This window comes from Mercurialis annua, linkage group LG6 (genome assembly GCF_937616625.2).
Source record: "Mercurialis annua linkage group LG6, ddMerAnnu1.2, whole genome shotgun sequence".
Taxonomy (NCBI): domain Eukaryota; kingdom Viridiplantae; phylum Streptophyta; class Magnoliopsida; order Malpighiales; family Euphorbiaceae; genus Mercurialis; species Mercurialis annua.
The window spans coordinates 2,990,045-3,012,136 of record NC_065575.1 but is presented as its reverse complement, the minus strand read 5'-3'; the positions used below and the strand labels follow the sequence as shown (position 1 = coordinate 3,012,136).

Here is a 22,092-nt window from a genome sequence, read left to right as displayed (position 1 = left end):
TATATAATAAATTATTTAAACTTCTTATTCAAGTCTATTGTTGACCTATAATTTTATTGTGTTTTTAGGCAAAAGATTAAACTTATTAGAATTTCCTTTTTAGTCTCAAATTTGTATCTTCACATTAAGGTTCCTAAATAATATTAAAGTAGATTTAGAATGATACAACTTGATTAGATAATTAATCAATTAAATTTTATTCGTCCTTCACTTTTCTTTACTACCATCGCCGTCGCCCTTTTTTCTTCTGATAATTGGCATGTAATATATTATGATGCAGACCTAAAATTAAGTTTAAGATTTTTTATCAATTATTTTTAGTTTATTTAGTTTAAATTATTTCTAATTCTTATAACTTTTTAATTGTGATTTTTTACAAAAGAATTAAGATCATAGGAGTTAATACGAGTTTAAGCATCATGAGATCATTTAATATACTTTTTAAATTTGAGGGCCTCAATGCAATTTCAGCTAAATTTATGAGCTTGACAACACTTTTTGCTTCTTTTTCTTCTTTTCCTAATTAAATAGAAAGGAATTGTTATCAACGCTTGAAGGATTAGAGTTTGTGTGTCACTCTCCTAGATTAGAGTTTGTTCCACGCTCTAATTATGCGATCCTGAAGAAACCAATTTATTTCTTATTTGGACTTTAGAATAACGAGCTAATAATATGATGACGTGGCTACTAAAAATTAATGTTCATCTCAGCAAAATCACACTAATAAATGAGTGTCACGTCAACATATGCATTGAATTGAGGAAAAAATAAAATTTCTTACATACAATTGAAACGTTTTAAAATTCGTGATTAAATTGAGAAAGCATATTATCATTTATGAATTTATATATCATTACCACTATTTCAAATAGAAAAAAGATATGACGAAGAAAATAGAAAAGGGATGAAAAAAGAATTCAATTATTTGTTCAATATTTTGTTTTAATATTTGATTTTAATGGTCATTGATGATAGATTTACCTTTCTTATTCTTTTCAAAGATAATGTTTGGAAAATATGAAATTTAAAAAAACGGAATTGTTTATTGGTCTAATCGAACAGAATAAAATTAAAACCCCTATACCAACATTATTTTATTTATTATTGTGCACCAACATAGAACTTAGCAAAATTTTCAACTTAGTTCTTATCATTTCCATCAATTATTCGCTTGTATATTTGTTGTTTCATAAATATTGTTAGATTAGAGTTTGAAAGATTATATACTCGCATTTTAATACATGACTTTTATGTTATATGTTAATACTCTTCAATGGATTCTATCTCTGTTAAAAATTAATTATTTAAAAGTGAACAAAAAAACTAAAATGTTTACAGAAATGAAAATAGAAGACCATAAAATTCGATTTTCAAACAAGAAAAACACAATTATGAATTATGATAAATATCATGAGAGTATTGCTCTTTTAGTAATCTACTTATCCCAACCAAGCAAGCCCTAATATTACAATTAAAAGGACTTCCATACATATTATTAATTAGGCTTAATCACCAAAAAATGCCAAACCTATACGTTTTGTGTCAATTATAGGCAAACCTTTAAAAATCACCAGATTTAGCCAAATCTTATATGTTCTGTTTCTTTTTTAGCCATTTTTGAATCGAACCAGTTTTTTTGACACTTTATCGTCCACATCACCGCCAACTAAGCAATTGGCTGGCATGTCAGCTGAAATATTTAAATAAGGTTTGGCTATCACTGACACAAAATGCATAGGTTTGGTATTTTTTGATGAATAAAACTAATTTTAAAATTAAATAATTAAATAATTAATTATATTATAATAAAATTCATATATATTTAAAAAAACATATTTTTATTTAACGCTAATTAAAATTAATTTATTTTTACTAAATTTAAATAATTATAATATTTTTTTTACATATTTGAGGGATATATAATTAATTTAAATTCTAATAAAAACAAAAAATGTCATATTCATTTTAAAATTTATTTTTTAAAATTCCAGTCGTCGATTCTTTGACACCGCCGCCGTTTGAGACCCAATTATTCGTCTTCCAACTAACAATCTGAGAGTAATATACACAACAAACATACGACAGTGTTCATAAGTCAACTATACACATATAAATATAAAATAATTACTGAATAGACTGTTTATTTAAAGGACGAGTTTAATTATTTTCTCATTTTTTTTCTTTAAAAAGTGAAGCTCGTTGTGGTGTAATCAATATATATCATGATGTTTATAAGCATAAACGCATATGTCATTTTACTCGGCATAGCCAAAAAATTACCTTAATTTATACATAACTATTTTATTTATTACCTAAATCCAGTCATAACAAGATCTCAACAACATTAAAAATACTAAATCAAGTTCAAAATCATCATAAACATTAAATCCTTTCACCAAATTTAATTCAATATTAATTCCTAAGTAATATGTTAATTCATTTTTTTAATTACATATTCATTAAAATTTATTATAATATAAATTTATTAGATTTATTTAGATTTAATAAAAAATTAAAATTAATTTTAATTAGTATTAAATAGAAAATATTAATTATTTTTAAATATATATAAATTTCATAAATGATATAATTAATTTACTAATTATTAAATTTAAAAATTGCTTGAATTTAAAATTAGGTTTATTCACCCAAAAAATACCAAACCTATATTTTTTGTATCAGTTATAGCCAAACCTTATTTAAATATTTCAGCTGCCATGTCAGCCAATTGCTTAGTTGGCGGTGACGTGGACGACACAGTGTCAAAAAAATCGGTTCGATTCAAAAATGGCTAAAAAAGAAACAGAACATATAAGATTTGGCTAAATCTGGTGATTTTTAAAGGTTTGGCTATAATTGACACAAAACGTATAGGTTTGGCATTTTTTGGTGATTAAGCCTATTAATTAATTATAAACTTCAATAATAAGTTAATTAAAAATTATAAAAAAATTCTTAAATATTAGTTTACATGTGAATAATTGCGAAATAAATAATTAATATAATTTACATATATATTACATAACTAAAACACATAAAATTATAATCATAACTTTGTTCAAAACAAGAAAATCAATTCAAGGTTCAAATACTTTTTTATGTATTGCCATGTTCAAAACAGAGACATATTAGAAGTATATGGGAAATGATTCACATGGTTGTATCAGAAATGAATAAAAAAAATCTCATTGCTCAAGGAAAATCCTAATCATTATTAGACTAAATTATACAGGTTCTACATGATAGAGTAGACAATGTTGCCATATCATTTAACAAACAAAACAGGGCAATGGCATGCAAAACGTAGAGTTGATTAAAAAGTTATTTACATTACATACAATTCTGAAAACATCAGATAAAATTTACAAAGATGAATTTCTGAAACAGCACAATTTATTAACTTAGAGAAAATGGATTCACCGTTAATCGTGATGCTAGCAGCTTCTCTGATCTTTTGATCATGATGATGGTTTCTGCCATTTCCAAACTAGCCATTTCATATTGCTCAGCCATCCAAAATTAAGCATGTATTGTCCCAACTGTAGGTTCACAAGCTGTGTTCTGTATGGTATTAGGAAATTCCTGAGCCCTGCAACACATTTGAGATTAATATTATAGAGCAATTAGCATAATCCTATATTGTAAGGAAATTTATCAAAACCTGTGTTTCAGCATTAACAAAAATGATTCTGGGACTCCAAAAGTTTATATGTAGAACCTTTTCTTGTAAAAACTATCATTACAACAGTTCTGTTTCCGGGTAACATAAGGCGTAAATATTAAGCACGCAAAAAAAACAACACCACGCAAAATCAAACCAGCAATCTCAGGAAAAATAAGCAATTTATTTCATATGCTAATTATATGTGATAAAGGGATGAGCAAAGGGTTATCACGGTTCATGAACATGTGTGTCAGATTCAAATCGATTAACTCATAATTAGCAGTTTAAATCTATCAGAACAATATCTCTAATATTCTCAGGTCATTGACCCCAAATTATACAAAATGAACGCATTCGCAGGCCACGATGATCCAAATTGGGGGTTAATTGACCTTAAATTAGAGAGTACAGGTATTGTCCTAATTGATTAAAATTGTTAAGTATAAGTTGCTTAGACTCTAACGCACAAGTTTAGGGACAGCGATGATCCTTTGTTCGATAAAAGATTAAACAAGTTCTTTTGCTAGACATACCTGTTGTGCACATTGTCCTATAAACATAAGCAACATGTGTATCTCCTTTGGTAACCATATTTGGCCTCTCCAAGCATTCAAGAAATTCTAAATCTGCCATCAACAGTTTAGCCTGGTCATGAGAGTCATAACCGATATCATGACAGTAGCAGCAATAGTCCAGCCAATCTATCGGCCTCTTATCCCAAAGAGGAGATCCGTTGTCTTTTCCGCTTGACCAATTGGGTCCACAATAATGCCCGTAACGTGGAAATAGCTGAGAAAGAAAGCCTCTCGGACCAGTATGCCATGGAACCTTAGAGATGTATGGTCTAAAGCGCAAAGAAGTGCGAGTAGTACCACCATTTTCAACAACACCACGAGATTGTGCTCGCCTTTTCAACCCTTTGTTTATGGTTGTTGGTGTTTGAATATTATGTTTAGCATCGACAGACCAAGGTAGCAATGAGAGGAAAGACAATCTCAATTGCTGCATATCAAAATGAAGCTTTTGCTTTGGCTTTTCTATAGCAGTAGAATCTATAGACATAACAGCATCCATAGGTTTAAAACTCGCTCCTAAATCAACATCTGAAATTTTCGGATTTTTGTTTAGCACAGTCAGTGTTTGAGTATTATCTTTAGCTTTAATAGCCCAAGGTACAAAGGAAAGAAGGGACCATCCCAACAGCTTGAAATCAAACTGCGACGTTTGCTTTGAGTTTTCTATGGTTGGAATGATACCCATAGATAAAGCTGCATTTGTGAGTTTGAGGCTTGTTCCTAAATCCTTGTCTGATTCCGAATGCATATTAAACCATGGTACGAGACCCCCCAAACAAAACTGAAATGAATAAAGCAAAAATGTCACACTTGTAAACCAATTATGCCACCATTAAAATTGCATCTGCAATAAAACGAGCTATATAACTATGTGACAGACACTGAATTTCAAACTTCATCGGGAAAATCAATCAATCATTTCTGCGAAAAGGAGCCAAGTTGGAGACCCTCACGCACACGAAATAGTTCTATTAATCAAGACAGCAATAGTTGTAATGATCCAAGGACAATGAAAACTACAAATCCAGACTAAGACACATAAATAAACAAATAAAACGATAAAGAGACGGTTAATTTGAGCAACTAAAATCTTTCATTCATTTTCTACAGTAACATACTGATATTTAGAAACTTGAAATTGCTAAAATTCAACTTTTTTCAATTTTGATAGAAAAATTAACAAAATCATGCCATAATAAACTAAATTGGATTCTTATATACTATCTTCCAAAGAAGCCATAATGCCTCAAAATTTCTTAAGAAAATCAAACCCTAGAGGCACACAATAATTAAAATCACAAACAAAAACAGTCAAATTATTCCAATTAAATCCATTATCAACTTATAAATTTTTAAAAAAAACGCAAATGTTAACAAATAGAAAATAAACAGATATACAAGCATTATCTAAGAGTTTCTCAGCATTCAAACAAAACCTAAACAGAATTAAATTCCAAAATTCGATTCAAGAAACGTACCTGAAAAAAATTACAAGAATTGGAGAGAAACGTTTCGTGTGGGACTAAGAGAGAAACGTATTTCTCACGCTCCGGTGGCGGAGACTGGAAAACAGTGTTCTCTTCTCCGACGCGGTGTGTCTGTGTGTGTGGATGGATAATGCTGACGGAGCTCCACTATAATGTACGGCGGAAATGAGATGAATAATGGGGACACTGGAAATAGTTTACGTGACGTGGCGTAAACTGAATTTAATATTATTTCCTAATAAAAATGAATAAATTATGCGGTCCACAAATGACAGAGATTTGGAAGTAATACTAATACAACAAAATTAGTTATTTTAAGGCCAAATGTTGTAAAAAGGCCAAACCTTTTACAAAAGTTTCACAAAAGTCCCGACCTTTCAATTTTGTCGATTTTGGCCAAAAACTGATTACTTGGTTTCATAAAAGTCCCGACCTTTCAATTTTGTCGATTTTGGCCAAAAATGGATTATTTGGTTTCACAAAAGTCTTGACCTTTCAATATTTGGCATGCCACATAGGCGTCACATAGGCTCCACATAGGCAAATTGAAATCAAATTGAGAGTTGGCCACAATTGAAATCAAATAATTTGTTTTTGGCCAAAATCGACAAAATTAAAAGGTCGGGACTTTTGTGAAACTTTTATGAAAGGTTTGGCCTTTTTAAGACATTTGGCCTTATTTTAATTGTTTATGTTGTGTGTGTTTTTTGGTCATGTTTTATATTATTTTATTTTATTTATAATGGGGGAGGGAAATGCTTTGGAAAAAAATAAACTCACGGTCTTAACACTTTGTGTCCGACATATATACTATTTGAAGTACAGCTCGTTTGTTTATATTATTACTTAAAGAAATTTGTTTGTTTAATATAGTATTTGTTTCAATTTCATTTAAGTTTAGTGTCTAATATTCTATTCAATAATGCATAAAATATTCACTCTGCTCCATAATATTGAACTCACATCTTAGCATAATGTTACCTAACTTTATACTATTTGAGTGATAGTTTATTGTAATATTTGGACTTTTTATTGCTCAAGTTAGAAACCAGAAGTATATTATATATAAAAGCTCATTATGATTAAAAGATTATAGTCCAAGTCAATTTAAAGTTTAGTGTAACTAATATTAAAAATGTTTTAAATTGAAATAAATTTTACAAATTTTATAAAATTATTTTTTATATAAATAATGTATTTAGTGTATCTATAGACTTATTTGATAACTTCATTTTTTCAATATTATAAAACTAATCATGCTTGTAATAAATAAACTATAAATTGATTCATTTACAAATAAATTTAGATTTTCTTTATATTTGATGCAATTCTGTCTACAAATAAATTTATATAGTAATTCATTTGACATAAATATAGTCACTGCTAAAATAATTATTGAATTAAATTATTAAATAAATCAAACATATATACATATTAATTTACATAAACTTTATCTATATACTTTTTTTGATAATTGGGGAGGAAAAACGCTTGTAGAAGGAATTAAATTCACTTAGAGTTATAGCTCATTAGTAACTTTCTAACATTTTATGAAATGCATTATTAAAATAGAACACTAGAGCAAAATTTTGAGCAAACAGAGGTAACCAACCAAATCAATGACTTTCAATTTGATTCAATTATATTAAAGGTCTGTTCAGTTTCATTTTCCAAATAGCTCGGTTCAATTTTGATTTTGAAACCATAATTAACCAAATCGAGCAAATATTTGATTTTTTTTTTAAAAAAATCTGTTTTTTTGTTGATGTTAACCAACCAACCAAAATTTTTAAAAAAAGAAACAATTTTCAGCTCGGTTCAATTTAATTTTTTTTGTCAGTTTGGTGTCGGCTACAAAATATTTTCAGCCAGTTTTAGTTTTGAACTTGGAGGAATTCGGTTTTGTTGGCTTAGTCAAAACCAAGCCGACTGAATTGGATAAGAGAAAATTCCAATTAATAAACCAAAAACCTAATCTTAAAAATTGAAATACAAGGACAATTACTAAAGCAAAAGTTAGCCTGTGACAGGATTCCAAAAACATTCACTCATTAACTTCCATATACATAAGACAACTGTACTAGGATACATACAACATAGGCATCTCAAAAAACAATTGAAGGTTTCTTCCATATTCTTGTTCATTACAAGATCACCTAATACGAATCCAATAATTTTGTAACTAGAAAAGCATAAGATGAAAAAGAAAAAGGATATCGAAATTGAAGCAAGACTAGAAAAGACACATATATGCAAATTCTGAAGAATGTACAACAACACGATGATGATCAATGAGCATCAATTTATTTCAGTTCCAAGGCGGCGATGATGGTCTATAAATAAAATCTTGTGATGATGCTGTTGTTGTACCGTAGTTTAAGTCGAGGTTATGAAGCTGCTCCATGAGTTGCGAGCGCCTTTCTTTGAAGAAATCAAGCCGGGTTGTTAATTCTACCAGTGCGGAAGATGCCGCTGATGGTGGATGTTTTGGATAATCCATCATCTGCAACCACAGTCATAACTGTCAATATCTAGGATAATTGGAATTCAAAGCAGTTATTATTCCAAACAAAATCATTTTCAATTTGGCCAAAAGTAGTGCACTGGTTATCCTTCTTTATATGCCGTCGGTGTGGATTTAGTTCAAACCGAACTAAACTAACCCGAATTTGTAACTTTTTCAAGGTTTAACCAAACTCAAATTTTACTTTTTTTCAAAACCAAACCAAATTTACAAGAATTTAAATATTTAAAGTTGAAACGAACTAAACTAGTCGGTTTTGTTGATTTTTCGTTTGATTTTTCAGTTTCATTTGTACCAAAAGTGAATTGAATTGTTTTAATTCCATACCGAACCGGAAAAAAAAACGATCTTTTAATGATGTCAAACTGAACCAAATTTGTCGGTTCGATTCGGATATTTTTGTTTGGTTTGATTTTTCCGGATCCCTTACAATTCACATGCATATGACACTACGATGAAAAGACTTACCTCTACCGCTCTTGAAGTAGAAGGAGCGGAATCAACTCCACAGAGATCATCCACGGACATATTGGTCGATGCCTCGGTGCTTTTCGAATCACTCAGACTTGTTGATTCCATAAAGTGCTTTCGAGAAGGCTGCCTGCTACTGCTGCCAGTGGTTACTCCTGTTCCTTTAACATTTCTCCAATCTGGCCCCAATAAATTCTCCTGCAGCACCGTAATTATGGTTAGATCAATTCAACCATAATCTGTTTCCCCTTTCTGTTTTGTTTAGAGAGCTGATTACTACCTCAGTTCTTTGTTTTCTTTCATGATTCACGAAAGCAAGGGTTGTATCAAAATCTTGCTGAAGGAATCTCCTGCAGATATCAGAAATTTGATAAGAAACAAAAACAGCCAACCAACTAACTAATGCCATAGTCGATATCATTATTCATAACAATAAGAATGTTGGACTTTTCGGGATTAAATAAAGCAAGCAATAGGTGGACAAATGTCCTTGATTGTTGACAGGATTGAAAAATAATGGCATGCAACTATCCTTGATTGTTGACAGGATTGAAAAATAAGGACTTGCAACTCACTGTTGGGTGCTATGGTTATGAACATTTTGATAACGGTCACATGCGTCAGAAAGAGAACCATAATGATGCTGTCTTTGCTGGTTAAGCTGATGGTGAAGTTCTGCAACTTTCTGCTTCAACCTGGCAACATCTGCTTCAGCAAGAGCAATCTCCTCCAGCTCGGCCCTTGTCTTCACATCAGTTCGAGTTATAACAATGAGCGTTACTCGATGCTCAATACGTGGATAAATAGGGATAAAAGGAAAAGCAACTCAAGATTTATACATACTTTAGAATCCATGCCACGTGAACTGGAGAAATGTCCAGAGGACATGCTCAAGCCAACTTCCAATGCAGCTCTAAGATCTCTTTCAGCTTGCAATTGTTCTTGCAATCTTGACACCTACATACAGTCAATTCATAAATCAGTGTACGCATTGGAAGTGCCATGAGAGAACATTTTGAAATACATCATAGTTGCACTATTTAAAGAGCGAATACGAAAAAAATAGCTGTATCATACGGTAGACCATGCACCTAAAATTCCAAGTAGATGATTAATTCAGATCATGGTCTTCTCAAGTACTCATATTAAATTACCTTATATTTTTTCAGGAGTCAAATCATTTTGAAGTGTCAGTTCTATTTTCTCATCTCACTCTAATTTGGGTGAGGTAAATCTTTCATTTTTCTTTCCTCAACAAGCAATTCAAGAAACAAAATTACTATGTTCAAGAGAAAGAAGCCATTCAGTGATGTGTATGAATTGCAATCAGTGATTAACAACTAAGTGCCAACATTCTTCATGCAGATTCATGCTTCTTGTTGTAAACATGGTATCTCAGGTAATCCCTGTATTGGTTGAAACATCTTGAAAAGAAGAACCCACTCTATAAGTGTCTACCTAAATAGTCCGTTTGGTTAAAAACCGACAGATTTAATTGAATTACTTGATCTATTTACTCGAACTGACCAAATTAACCGAAACCAAATTAATCAAAATTTGAAATACAAAGCCGAACTGACAGAGTTAACAGTTACTCCCTCCGTCACATTCTAATTGAACATATTTTCTATTTTGGGTGTCCCATTCTAATTGACAATTACTATTTATAGATTACTTTTCACACTACTTTTCTCTTTTTTACACTCTTCAATTAATGCAATTAGAAAGCATATTTTTAAAAAGTTGTGATGCATTTAGTGTAATGTGAGGATATAAAAGTAATGTTACCAAAATTTCTTAAATAATGTGCAACTGAAATTTTCTCAATTAGAATGGGACGGAGGGAGTAATTAGGTTAAACCAATGAAAATTAAAAGTATAATAATTAAAAGTATAAAATATTTGCTTAACCGGATTTTTTTAAAACTCATAAGTCATAACACTTATTGAACCAAAACGTTATTAACCGAATCAACTAAACTAACCGAACTAACCAAAACCTTTGACCGAACTTAACCGAAATACATCAGTGACAATGAATTCGATATAACTGAATTTTCGCTTACCCCTATGTCTAAGGAAGAAGTCATAGTACATTCAGAGTGTGAATGTACAGCTTCTAGCATTATGCTCAGCATTATTAACATAGCATAAAAATAAAACCTGAATCTTTTGAAAAAAAATGCAAAATGTGAAGAGAAAGAGAAAGATATTAATACATCTTGTTCAAGAGCCAAGCGTCTCTCGTGCAAAGCTTGCTTCCTCCTCTCTAAGCTGGCTTGTAAAATTGCATTTCCTCGGGCCTGAATATATGCATCATCAATCTTATTAGAAAATGCAACTATTGCTCAACTGAAAACAAAGCAGTTTTTCAAGGAATATATTTGACCTCCTTTGCTATCCTGTGCTTCAAGTCATTTTTTGTGATCTCAAGCCTCTGAATAGCAACCCTAAAAACAATAGAACTCATTTTAGGAGAACAATGTTGGATTACCAATATGAATTACATCAACCGAGATATAACCAGGGTCTTACTCTTCTTCGCCAGAAGAATCAACTGATTCCACTGATGGTGTCTTTCTGACCTGTACAGAGAACAAGAAAGAATAAATAGATGCATACTATTGCAGTAATTATGATACATGTAGAAACTGAACTAAACAATTTTTTCCTGCAGTTATAATTTATAACAAAAGAAAAGCCATGGATAACCCCAAATTAAAATTTGATGAAAATGATTACCTTAAAATATTTTATTAGGATCCATGCCAAGTAAGAATAGCAAACTATAGCATAAAGTTAGTGAAGGACTAATGTTGTTAAACCTTTAAGTTCCGACTTTCTTACACACCAAAAATGGTTATTCTTTTAAAATTACCAAAGCATCACAGTAGAAGAAAAAGATTGGTTGCATTAATTTTGTATTTCATATTATCATCTTCCTAATCAAACTTATTGCGGACGTTCTTTCAAGATTATAGGTATAACTAACCATGTTAAATAATTGTCGAAAACCTTTATAGATTTTCAATTAAATTTAGTGGCAGAAAATTCAGAAAGGGGTTTTCTTCAAATAATATTTTGCATCATCAGGCATGTTACTTATATTTCAACGTAATTTGTATTCCAAGAATATGACGCATAAATGGCAGACAGTGTATGAGTAGCTGATTACTTACATTGCTTCTTCCCCAGAATGTTGACCGCTTTCCATTAACATTTGGGTTTGCAACTTTACCAGCAGACTTCTCAGCAGGTGATTCGAGTCCAAACATGGGTAACGAAGGCGCAGGATCCATTGAAGACAAAATTTCACCCATTGATCGGTATGATTCACCGCCGGGTAATACACTCGAAACATCCATCTCATTATTTACAATATCATTTCCTTTTTTTATTTTACTTGGTTGTTCTAACGATTGAACATTAGAATCTCTAGTTTGGGCAGAATCAACACGTATGTTTGAACACTCAGCCGAAGCTTGATTATTTCTAGGTGATCCAACATCTGAATCATCACCGGGAAAAGCCTGCATGGATACAAATTGAACTTATATACATCAATCAATAAGCCTGAATATTTAACCAAATAAGGCCGATCAAACAGTTTCTAGCTAGTACATCTAAAAAAGGATAAAGTTCAGCAGTCACCGGGGCTTTTCTGTAACATTAAGTATAAAGATAACCTCAGTGAGATATAGATGAACAGATTCCATTACTATAAAGCTAAAATCAGTAGAAATGCAGCTAATCCCATCTGAATCAAACAATACAATTCCAGACACTTCCATAACATTGATGATCCTTCCAGCCAAATACACCACATAACATGACATCAAAAATTAATTGCTCATGCTTTGCCAATCCAAGAAGGTTTAATCTAAATCTTCTATCATTACATGAAATAGACCATGCTCCTTTAGAAATCAAGGTTCTGTTACACATTGACCAGGAAACAAAGATGTACACAGGAATTTAACTTATATGATTATATAAATTATAAAATGTCACTTCCAGTCTTAATTCAACATATTTGGGCAAAACAACAGCTAGATGCTTTTAGGTGAGTACTTAGGAACATCTAAGATGAGACTTATGTCATGTCCTTGCATTTTTATTTCTAAAAGGGGTCTATGGAATAGCAAAAAGATGGCGCCCTGCACCTCCTAATACCTAGGTTGTTTTTTTTTCGACTCGTTTACTTTTTATTTCTATACTCCAAAGGTGGACCCCGTAATGCTAAGTAAAAAAATTCTGATAATCAGAATGGTTGACCAATTCTCCTCATTGCTTTGAAAATTCTACATCTCTTAACAAAAGTAGTACTTTAATTCAATACAATCATTTAGAGTTAATTTCTTGTCAAACAGCTTCCAAAGAAAAGAAATTACTATAATGAACAATAAGTGATCCATCTAAAATTCCAAGTAGCAACAATATTGGATATGTGCATGACAACAAAATAAAATTTGAATTGATACTAATTACATGCAGAAGGAAATGCTAGAAATATGCTTTGTATGTGCAAGAGAGAACCTGAACCTTGTAGTCATAAAGATCACTGCCAGCATAACCACTGCTTTCACTTAATTTTCCACTGAGTACTCTTTCAGCATCAGCAACATCGTCAGTTTCTTGATCAACTTCATTTTCAGCGTCATGATAACCATTATCTTTTATATCAATATTTTCATCATCAGATGAATCTTCACTCCCACTGTTTTCAATCCGAGAATCGGCAGAAATGGAGCATCTGTGTAGATTTTCGTCCTGAAAGAAGCAGATAATGACCAAGTCTCGTTAAAAGAATAAGACTTCTCACAAACTTCAGCATAAGGCAACATAATGGATAGGGGAAAAAAATCATCAATTGCCATGCACGACCAGATAAACAGAAACAAAAAGTAAAGAGTTCCAGAATCAAAAGGAGCATATCTTACATCAAAAACATTATCATACTCCTCTAAAAGAGTTGTAATGATCCCTTGAGCATTATTGGCAGCATTAGCAGCAGCAAGAAGCTGAGCGGAACTATCACCATTAAAATCAAAGTCGTCCTCTAACTCACATTCACCAGCTAATAGAGGACGTAACAACAAGGGCGCCATGCAAGCAGCGACAGCAGACGCAGTCATTCGATTCTCATTAGCATGAGAACAGATTGTATGCATCATCTTCAAAATTCTACAAGGAATCAACGCACAAATAAATTTAAAAACAGAACAAGTATATCCGAATAGAATCTAAATTTTTTAGTTATAAACTAGACATATTTACAGTGCATTAACAAATATGAATGCCACAAATGGACAATTTAACTGCAGTGCCTATAAATAGAATACATAGAAAGTAGAAAAGTTGAGCATTTTTGGATAGCACAGCTGCAGTTTGAACTAAAAAAACAAGCATGTTTCACCATCCTCTTTGACATATTCTTGCGTCTTATCAAAAAACCATATAGACAAGATGCGAAGAACCAAATAACATAATATTAAGAAAAAGTCAAGTATAGCCAATTAGCCATAGCAAAAACTGTATGAGATTGACACAAACAAAGTTTAATCCTACAGAGTAAGCAACTCTAATTATGAACAGTCTGACTTGGATAAAAGTAAATCTCTGAGGACCAGAAAAATCCTACGCCTAGACCATAATGACTTGAATGTTCCTTTACAAGGTCTCACACATTCTACGTGAATGACCAACCTATAATTTGTTCACGATTTAATTTTACGGTATTTTTCTCTTGACACACAACATAATAAGTCACCCAAAAGATATGAACAATAATTTCCAAATGAAGCTATATCATAAACTTGCAATTACATGGCTAATTCCCTTTTCTTCCAGTAGAATAAGCATCAATTCCAGGTGAAATGAGCACGTACGAAAATGCTTTGCAGCCTAGACGGCTATCAAATAATGCTGAAAAAGAATGTATTGATTAAGAAACAAATTTAAAATTTCAAAGCATTGGGTTAGCACTAAAGAACTATATCACATTCATTAGTGGAAGTTATGATCACCAATTTCATGAAAATTCAAACATGCATTTCATGATGACAAATTACTAAAACTACAGGTCCACGAGCTAAAACAATAGAACCCAACAGAAGAATTCATGTTTGAACTCAACTACGAACTAATAAAGACCAAAGATGTGCATTACAACACAAGCAAGTTTGAGATAAACAAAAACTGAGTAGAAAAATACCTAGGGCGAGACATTACCTCTGTAATAAACGTCGATTTGGTTCAGGAAAGGTCTCCAATATAGCAGAGCGCATTGCATTAATTCGAGCTTCCTTACGGTCAATTTCTAATTCAAAAGAACAACAAAAGAACATAATCAACATCTAATCATGTTCATTATAAATTCGTCCAGTAACAGCATAAGGAGATATATCTATACACCCGTACTTGTATATACATGCATACAGAAAGAACAAGAAAATAATGTTATCGACATCTAATCATGCTCATTTTATATTCGTCCACTAACAACATAAGGAGATATATCTATACACCAAAACTTATATATTCATGCATACAGAAGGTCTTCTAACCGAAGCAAGGGTTCAGCAACCCTTTATTCTTTCATTCGGCAAATAATTATCATAAATATATTTTATGAAAAATACTAATGCAGCTATCATCAGATTCTGTTGTAATCTAAATTTAACATAAAAATCATTCAATAGTCCCTCAGTTATACATTTTATCTTAGCTCGAGTAACTGAAAATGTGCTTCAACTCCTCAACATGGTCCCATCAACATCAAGTGCCGATTTAATAGGCGTTCAATGTTCTTCACAAACCACGCCTTTAGTTTCTACATGAGAGCCTGAGAGCTTCCTCGCTAATTATGCTGATTCAGGTTTCAAAAATTTAGAAAATGCAAAGCCCTACCAGGGGCATAGGGGGATTACCAGTCGATTTAGTAACTTTACCTTTTTTCTGTCTTAATTTTCTTGCTTTAAACAATCATCAGCGATACTAGTATACGCCTTCATGTGTTCCCAGGCACATGTAGACTTTCTTAAGTTATCTATCTCATGTTTTACTCTTTTTAGTATTAATACTTAAATTAGTAACCAATAAACAAGGACTCATTACAAACATATTCAGGTCAAGAGACCAGTAGTAAAACACTCAAGAGTCAGAGTCAAGGCAAGATTTCGACAAAAAAAGTATTAACAATACATTCGCTCAAAGTGGTTGTACTAGAATGTTCACATGACGATGAATTAAAAATCCATCACACGAACATTTTGCACAATAGAAGTGGTTGAACCAATGTTTTACAAATCCATATTTAATAAATAATAGAAAAGGCTACTGCTATGATGCAATCAATGTAATGATCAGTAGCAATCCTAAAGTCTGTTAGTAATGCTATTAACTTGTTTTTATACTATTAAGGTTAATCTCGGTATGCCAAAATTATCTTACACTTGGTCTAATATGCAACCCTTACAGTGTATTCTGCATGTGTTGAGTATGTAATCATCGTAACCAGCTTTTATGAATTTTCATGCTACAACAAGCATAACATGATAAACAGCAGTGACAAATTTAAAAGTTCCAAGAGCAATTAAAGACAGGCCTTAATAGGAACCTTCTACAAGATAGATGAACTTACTATAAGCTTCAAGCAATGCAGTGCAGCAAGATGCCGGAACTGGAGAGGATGGCAGCTCCCTTAGGACATGCTGCAGATCAGAAAGCAGGGGTGAATACAGAACCAAGGGCATTTATCAAGTATCCACAAATTGCAAATGTAGCACCAGTATATACCTTAACACAATCACCAATGACGTGAGCATCTTCATTAGATTCAAAAACAGTCTTTCCTGGCATGATCAAGAGAAAAATCTTAAAAATATAAGCCTTAGTTGCTAGCTTATAGAAGACACCGGAAGTTTATAGATGATAACTATACAGACAGGACAGCAAGCAATTTTAGTTACAGGATACATTCATTGAAGCATCAAAGCTGAGTTCACGAATGATATTCAGGAGAAAATGTTAGCTTAGAAAGGAATAAGACCTTGTTCATATTCTTGAACTCTGCGTTCAACCTCCTCGACATCAGCAGCCTGTCGCAAAATTCCTTCTACCTTAGTTCCTGTGGAAAAGAAACCACGAAATAAGTATTAACTGAAACATTCATGTAGAGTCACTAATTCGGGACCATGCTATTCAACATCAGCAGAAGGATTTATTGATCATATTGGATTCCTGATAACTGTTATTAGTTACATTCGCTTTTGTACTACTAAAAGCATGATTTTCCATTGAAAAAAAAATTGTAATGTCTTATAAATGTAGTTGATTTTTTATAACTGTGTAATTTCCTAAAAATTAGTTTTTAATCTACTCTTCACATATTATGTCAAAAGAAACAAACAAATAACTTGAAACAGTTAACTTTCTCCTTCTGAAATTGTTCCTACACCCCTTCTTGAATGAAATTTTAAGTAAAAGTCCACTATGAAAAAATTACTGCCGATATCATAGAGCAAACATCAACAGAAAACATTAACAACTCACCAAATTTCTCAAGAAATCGAAGAGCTTTCTCAAGGAAAGATGGACCTCCATCAATATCTTCAAGGGCAAGCAAAATTGGTCTTCCAACAACCAATGACTTAACAGGACGCTTATTACTCCCTGATCACAGATTCAAGATACAAATTTTGTAGGATCAGTATATTAGAGAAGACCTAATGAATAGAAACTCGCATATAACTTAGTTTTTTTTTTTTTTTTTTGCAAATGATGGGAAAATGTAAAAAGTGAAGATGCGAGTAAGAGAAGTACACACATTGATGAAAAGATCCTTCAATAGTTTCATTTGTATCAGTTCGAAAAATCCCATTATGCCCCATGACAAGGGCTGCACTTGGAGCTTGTGCAAGGGCATGTTCAAGAGCTGTTTTCCACTCATATAAATCCTCTGATGTCTCAGCCTGAATTTACAATAAAAACAAAAGATCCTTATAAACTTAACATATGTTGAGATAATTAAAAAAGTGGAACTACATCCAGATCTTACTAGAAAAGGGATTAACATAATTATGAAATGTACTACTTAAACAAAAATTCAAAACTGGGAAGAGCTGAAAATGAATTACCTTGAGGGTAAATGCTCGCCCATCACGCCCATCAGGAAATAAGACGGTTAATAACTTCTTATCTTCTCTGACAACGACACTGCAAATAAAGTAATAGCCATAAGCTGTATTCTAAAATATATATACAACATGTAGCGAACATATGTACCTCCCCGAATTATTCAAGTCAATTCCCCCTAAAGTTAGATTTACTTCACCGCCTCGTTGTGGTAGAGCACTCTGTATGGCAATCAAACACAATTTTTTTGTTTAATTCAAAAGCACCAAGAATACCATAAATAAATTAAAAAAAATAACTCGTTACATATAGAGAGAAACAAATTAATTGCTAATTTTTACTTTGAAGTTAAAATACAAATTGCACCAGGACTGCCACTGTATAAAGGTGTTGCCATGATGATCATTATTGCTCATGGTCAGAGTTCTAACATACGTAAGGCTAGTCACAATGTCACATCACAACAGCATATATCCATTAACAGCATACTATAGGTTATGAAATAATAAGGCTCCATTTGTTGTGTGAGAATATGTATAAGACATTGTTTCAACAGCAAATCAGTTTCAATGTTTGGTTGTATCACTGTCCATTAATTGAAATTTCTTTGGTGAAAACCATGAGAATATATAGAAACAGATTTCTATAGCTACATGTTACTTCAAGTAACTTGACGCAATAAACATTTACAAGAGAAGGTAAAGCACAGATATGAGTACAGAAGGCAGTTGTCAAATGTAGTCAATAGTTAGTTTTGGTCCAATCAAGAAACTGTTTGCTGTTTGTTCATCAATTTTCTTATGAGCCCAAGGACTAAACGTTCAAAAATTACTAATTTTTTCCACAAAACAATTAAATCCTAAATCATTCCACTAGAAGGGAGGGGGGGGGGGGCGCTGAAGAAAACATATCTACATGGAAAAAATAAAGAAACAATTTTGCAAGGTTTTCAAAATTTACAACCCACTTGCTCAAATTCCATAATGGCAGATACAGCTAAAGTATCATACTGAAGGCCAGCCAATTATAGATACACACAACCAGAAACATGAACTCATGCTCAAAAATGGGGACGTAAAATGAAAAAAAAAAGAGAGAACAAAGGTACTAACAGGATCATTTTTGAAAAAGACCAATGATGTGCGTGTCAAGATAAACCAACGTTTTTTCCAAGATTTCCAGCCTAATCCTGCAAAAGTTCAGCAATAACATGAATTAAATAAACAATTAGTACAAAAGGTTAAATCAATGTGATGGAATTGATTTAACATAAGAAGAGCAATTTGAAGTTTATAAACAATACTTTGTTGCTTAGCAGAACAGCTACAATATGTAATAACTTAAATCTAAGCTTCCTAAATAAGTTGACATTAATGAGAGGAAAAAGGTGGTTGTTAATGCTATAATACAAGTCCAAGAATTAATCCCAGCTTTAAGGAGCGTGCTTTTTGCTTGTAATGATAAGGAAAAAGAAAGCAATATAAAATTTCAGGGTAGGAGAAAGTGGGATTAACTAACTCCTAGCTTCTCTGATAGTTTATGTTAACAAGCATTTTCTGAAAGTAAATGGAATCTAAGGTCAACTTCGATATATTGGTGAGCCCAAAATTTTCCTCAAATCATGTCTACAAAATAGAAACATTTTTGCTATAGACAACAACATGCAAAATTATCTCAAACATGACGTACACGATTACGTATCAGAGAAGTAATGCCCTACAAGATGTCTTAACCTAGATGGAGGAAGCTAGATCAAGGGTAGCAAACATCCATTACCAACCTTTAGATGATATGAACAGCGGCCCACTCTTGAACACCTGCAAAGTTAAGTCTTATTAGATTATACATCAAAACCATATATACCAAATTTCCACTGATTTAAACATGTGAATGCACACACACAGAAACAGAAATGTATGCTTACTGATGCCATGAAAAACACACATTTCCATCATCCTTCTACTGTTTTGTTCTAAATCATACAATAGTAATTTCACTAAATTTACAACACAATTGTAGTACAGACTATAAATAGTATCCCAAATTATTACACTTCAGTAAAGTTGAACAGTTGAAATTTGTTTTACAATTAATCATCACTGGCAGGTTATTCAGAAACATATTTAGTTGTCTCTCGGGAGAGTTCTCGTATTAACTGATCTAGCATTCCACACCCATTTTTCTTTTTTCTTGGATTTTCTTCACATTCTAAACCTTCTATATTCAACATAGTGATTAACTATACCTATAACTAATGATGCTGCCTGAGATTGAAGCTACACAAAATATTTTTTTCAGAACAAATTTATTCAAGTCGGTCTCATGAATTTTGTGGTTCCATCACACCTAAGCTAGAGTAATTCCCTAGACACCTTTGATTAAGACAATCATTAATGTTCCGTTAACCTAGTGTGTCAGATTAAGTGTTGAATCAACCATTGCCTCAAGTTAGCGTTTCACTAACATATCCAAACCTTTTAAATCAAATTCAATCCATGTTCACTCTGAGAAACAACGGTTCATCTTAGCTAATTTCAGTTGACATGAAAAGGGTCACAGAAGATGTTTCTGACAGATTAAATATTACATTCTTTCTGAGAAAGTTGAAAATAATAATATTGGATTCAAAACTTATATTAAAATAAAAAGAGCTACAGGGCCGGGAAAAAAAACTATGGCTTTAAGAAATAGAAGCTGAAAAATGATTTTTTTTTTTCATTTTTTTGTTAATAACTAATTATTTAAAAGTTAATGAACACGCCCAATGCAAAAACTATGCATGTTGAGTCTTTGAATTCTAAATGGAACTGAAAAGAAAAAAATTATGCTAAAGGTCTGAACATTAGTTCTGTTAAAACAAATGGAGAACAATATAACAAACTGTTAATTAACAGGTGTCATAAATTTGAAAAAGACACGAGCAAAGATCTTTCTCATACACAAACCACCTTAGTTAATCTGAAAGTCAATAATTGTTGTAACTTTAAATTATATGTCAAACACAGTCACATTCATGGCATGTCCTTAATTAAAATTCAAGGCTTATGCATCAACTAAAATTCAATTCTGATCAAAAAAAAAAAACTCAATTATAAGAATCATGAATACGATTATTTCTATAATCACACTCAACCTAATTATAGTTTCTTTCTTTTCATTGTCTACAATTTGACTTCCTCGGGAACAATGCACTAGACTTCTTTCTGATTTAATAGAAAATTATCTGCACAATTAAATTCACATTTTCCCATCATTTTCCCGTCATCCAAACAGAAAGGGAAAAAACCTAATTGACATTCCCCTTTTATCCACCATTTCCCCCTTTTTATCCATCGTTTTCCCATCATTTCCCATCAACCAAACAGAAGAAGAAAAAACATTTCTATCTCTCTTTATCCAAATAAAAAAAAATCCTAAATTCCAAATCAGCAGCTACCACCGTGAAAATCGGAAAACCGTCCAAAATTTGAATTACATTTACATTACATCAACCAAAACACAAATTAAAAATTAAAACAAAATTAAACAAAAAAACGGTACCGTATTAGAAGCTCCAGGTCTCGGCCGGTCGAATCCGGCTAAAGAAGCCGACATTAGCTACCAAGCTCGAGCTCACCACTACTACAATAACAACAACACAACTCGAAAATGCTTAACATCGGCGAGTTCAAGATCTGATAATGCAGCTCAAACTAGAATAAAATTAGGGTTTCTAATTCCTTCAAACAGATTACAAATACATACAAAAACACCAATCAAGTAGACAAACAGAACTACCGCAGAAGAGCAATAAATATTCAATAAATATAAAATTAATTAATGTTTGTATGAATTAATAGAATTTTATTATAGTTTATGGCTTTAGGTATTGGATTAGGTAGAGACGGGCTAACAGTAGTGGTTGTGTAGTAAATTTTTAATTTATTTTTTTTGCTGTGAGAGAGAGAGATTAAAAATGGTGGGAGTGAAGTGAAGAAGAGTCTTTGCTTTTCACCTACTGCTTCTAATTACTTACAGGTTTTGGTCATGTGCAGTCGGTTTTAGTCCAACTATTGTCGTTGGTCCAATCGGATTCTGCCACGGTTTTGTTATGTAGCGGTTACGCTTCAGGATTTTCAGTTTTAAAAGGTCATTTCTGGTGCTTTTTAAATTATGAAATTTTTTATTTTCATTGACCAGAAAGATAAAATTAATGATATAATTATTGATTTTGTCATTAAATTTTATAATTATAGC

At 32.0% G+C, this 22,092-nt stretch overlaps 2 protein-coding genes across 3 annotated transcripts; both read right to left on the bottom strand.

Annotated features, from left to right (window-relative positions):
* Nucleotides 1-3,188: 3,188 nt before the first annotated feature.
* LOC126653917 (uncharacterized) lies at nt 3,189-5,944 on the bottom strand. The gene is made up of 3 exons (XM_050347916.2): nt 5,718-5,944; nt 4,198-5,020; nt 3,189-3,589 (listed from the first exon to the last, which is right to left on the bottom strand). The coding sequence occupies exons 2-3, from the start codon at nt 4,985-4,987 to the stop codon at nt 3,459-3,461; spliced, it is 921 nt and encodes a 306-aa protein (XP_050203873.1). The 5' UTR covers nt 4,988-5,020; nt 5,718-5,944; the 3' UTR covers nt 3,189-3,458.
* Nucleotides 5,945-7,755: 1,811 nt separating this feature from the next.
* LOC126686856 (rho GTPase-activating protein 7) lies at nt 7,756-21,835 on the bottom strand. Of its 2 annotated transcripts, none has more exons than XM_050381124.2 (22): nt 21,397-21,835; nt 19,637-19,673; nt 18,969-19,045; nt 18,007-18,077; nt 17,859-17,937; nt 17,549-17,693; nt 17,275-17,394; nt 16,772-16,849; nt 16,519-16,574; nt 16,364-16,433; nt 14,953-15,040; nt 13,662-13,905; nt 13,258-13,491; nt 11,901-12,251; nt 11,257-11,306; nt 11,111-11,171; nt 10,941-11,024; nt 9,565-9,678; nt 9,297-9,466; nt 9,002-9,071; nt 8,719-8,919; nt 7,756-8,229 (listed from the first exon to the last, which is right to left on the bottom strand). In XM_050381124.2, the coding sequence occupies exons 1-22, from the start codon at nt 21,448-21,450 to the stop codon at nt 8,035-8,037; spliced, it is 2,649 nt and encodes an 882-aa protein (XP_050237081.1). In that variant the 5' UTR covers nt 21,451-21,835; the 3' UTR covers nt 7,756-8,034. The 2 variants fall into 2 exon arrangements, with proteins under 2 accessions (XP_050237081.1, XP_050237083.1); XM_050381126.2 differs by having other exon boundaries at nt 13,264-13,491; nt 21,397-21,834.
* Nucleotides 21,836-22,092: the final 257 nt, after the last annotated feature.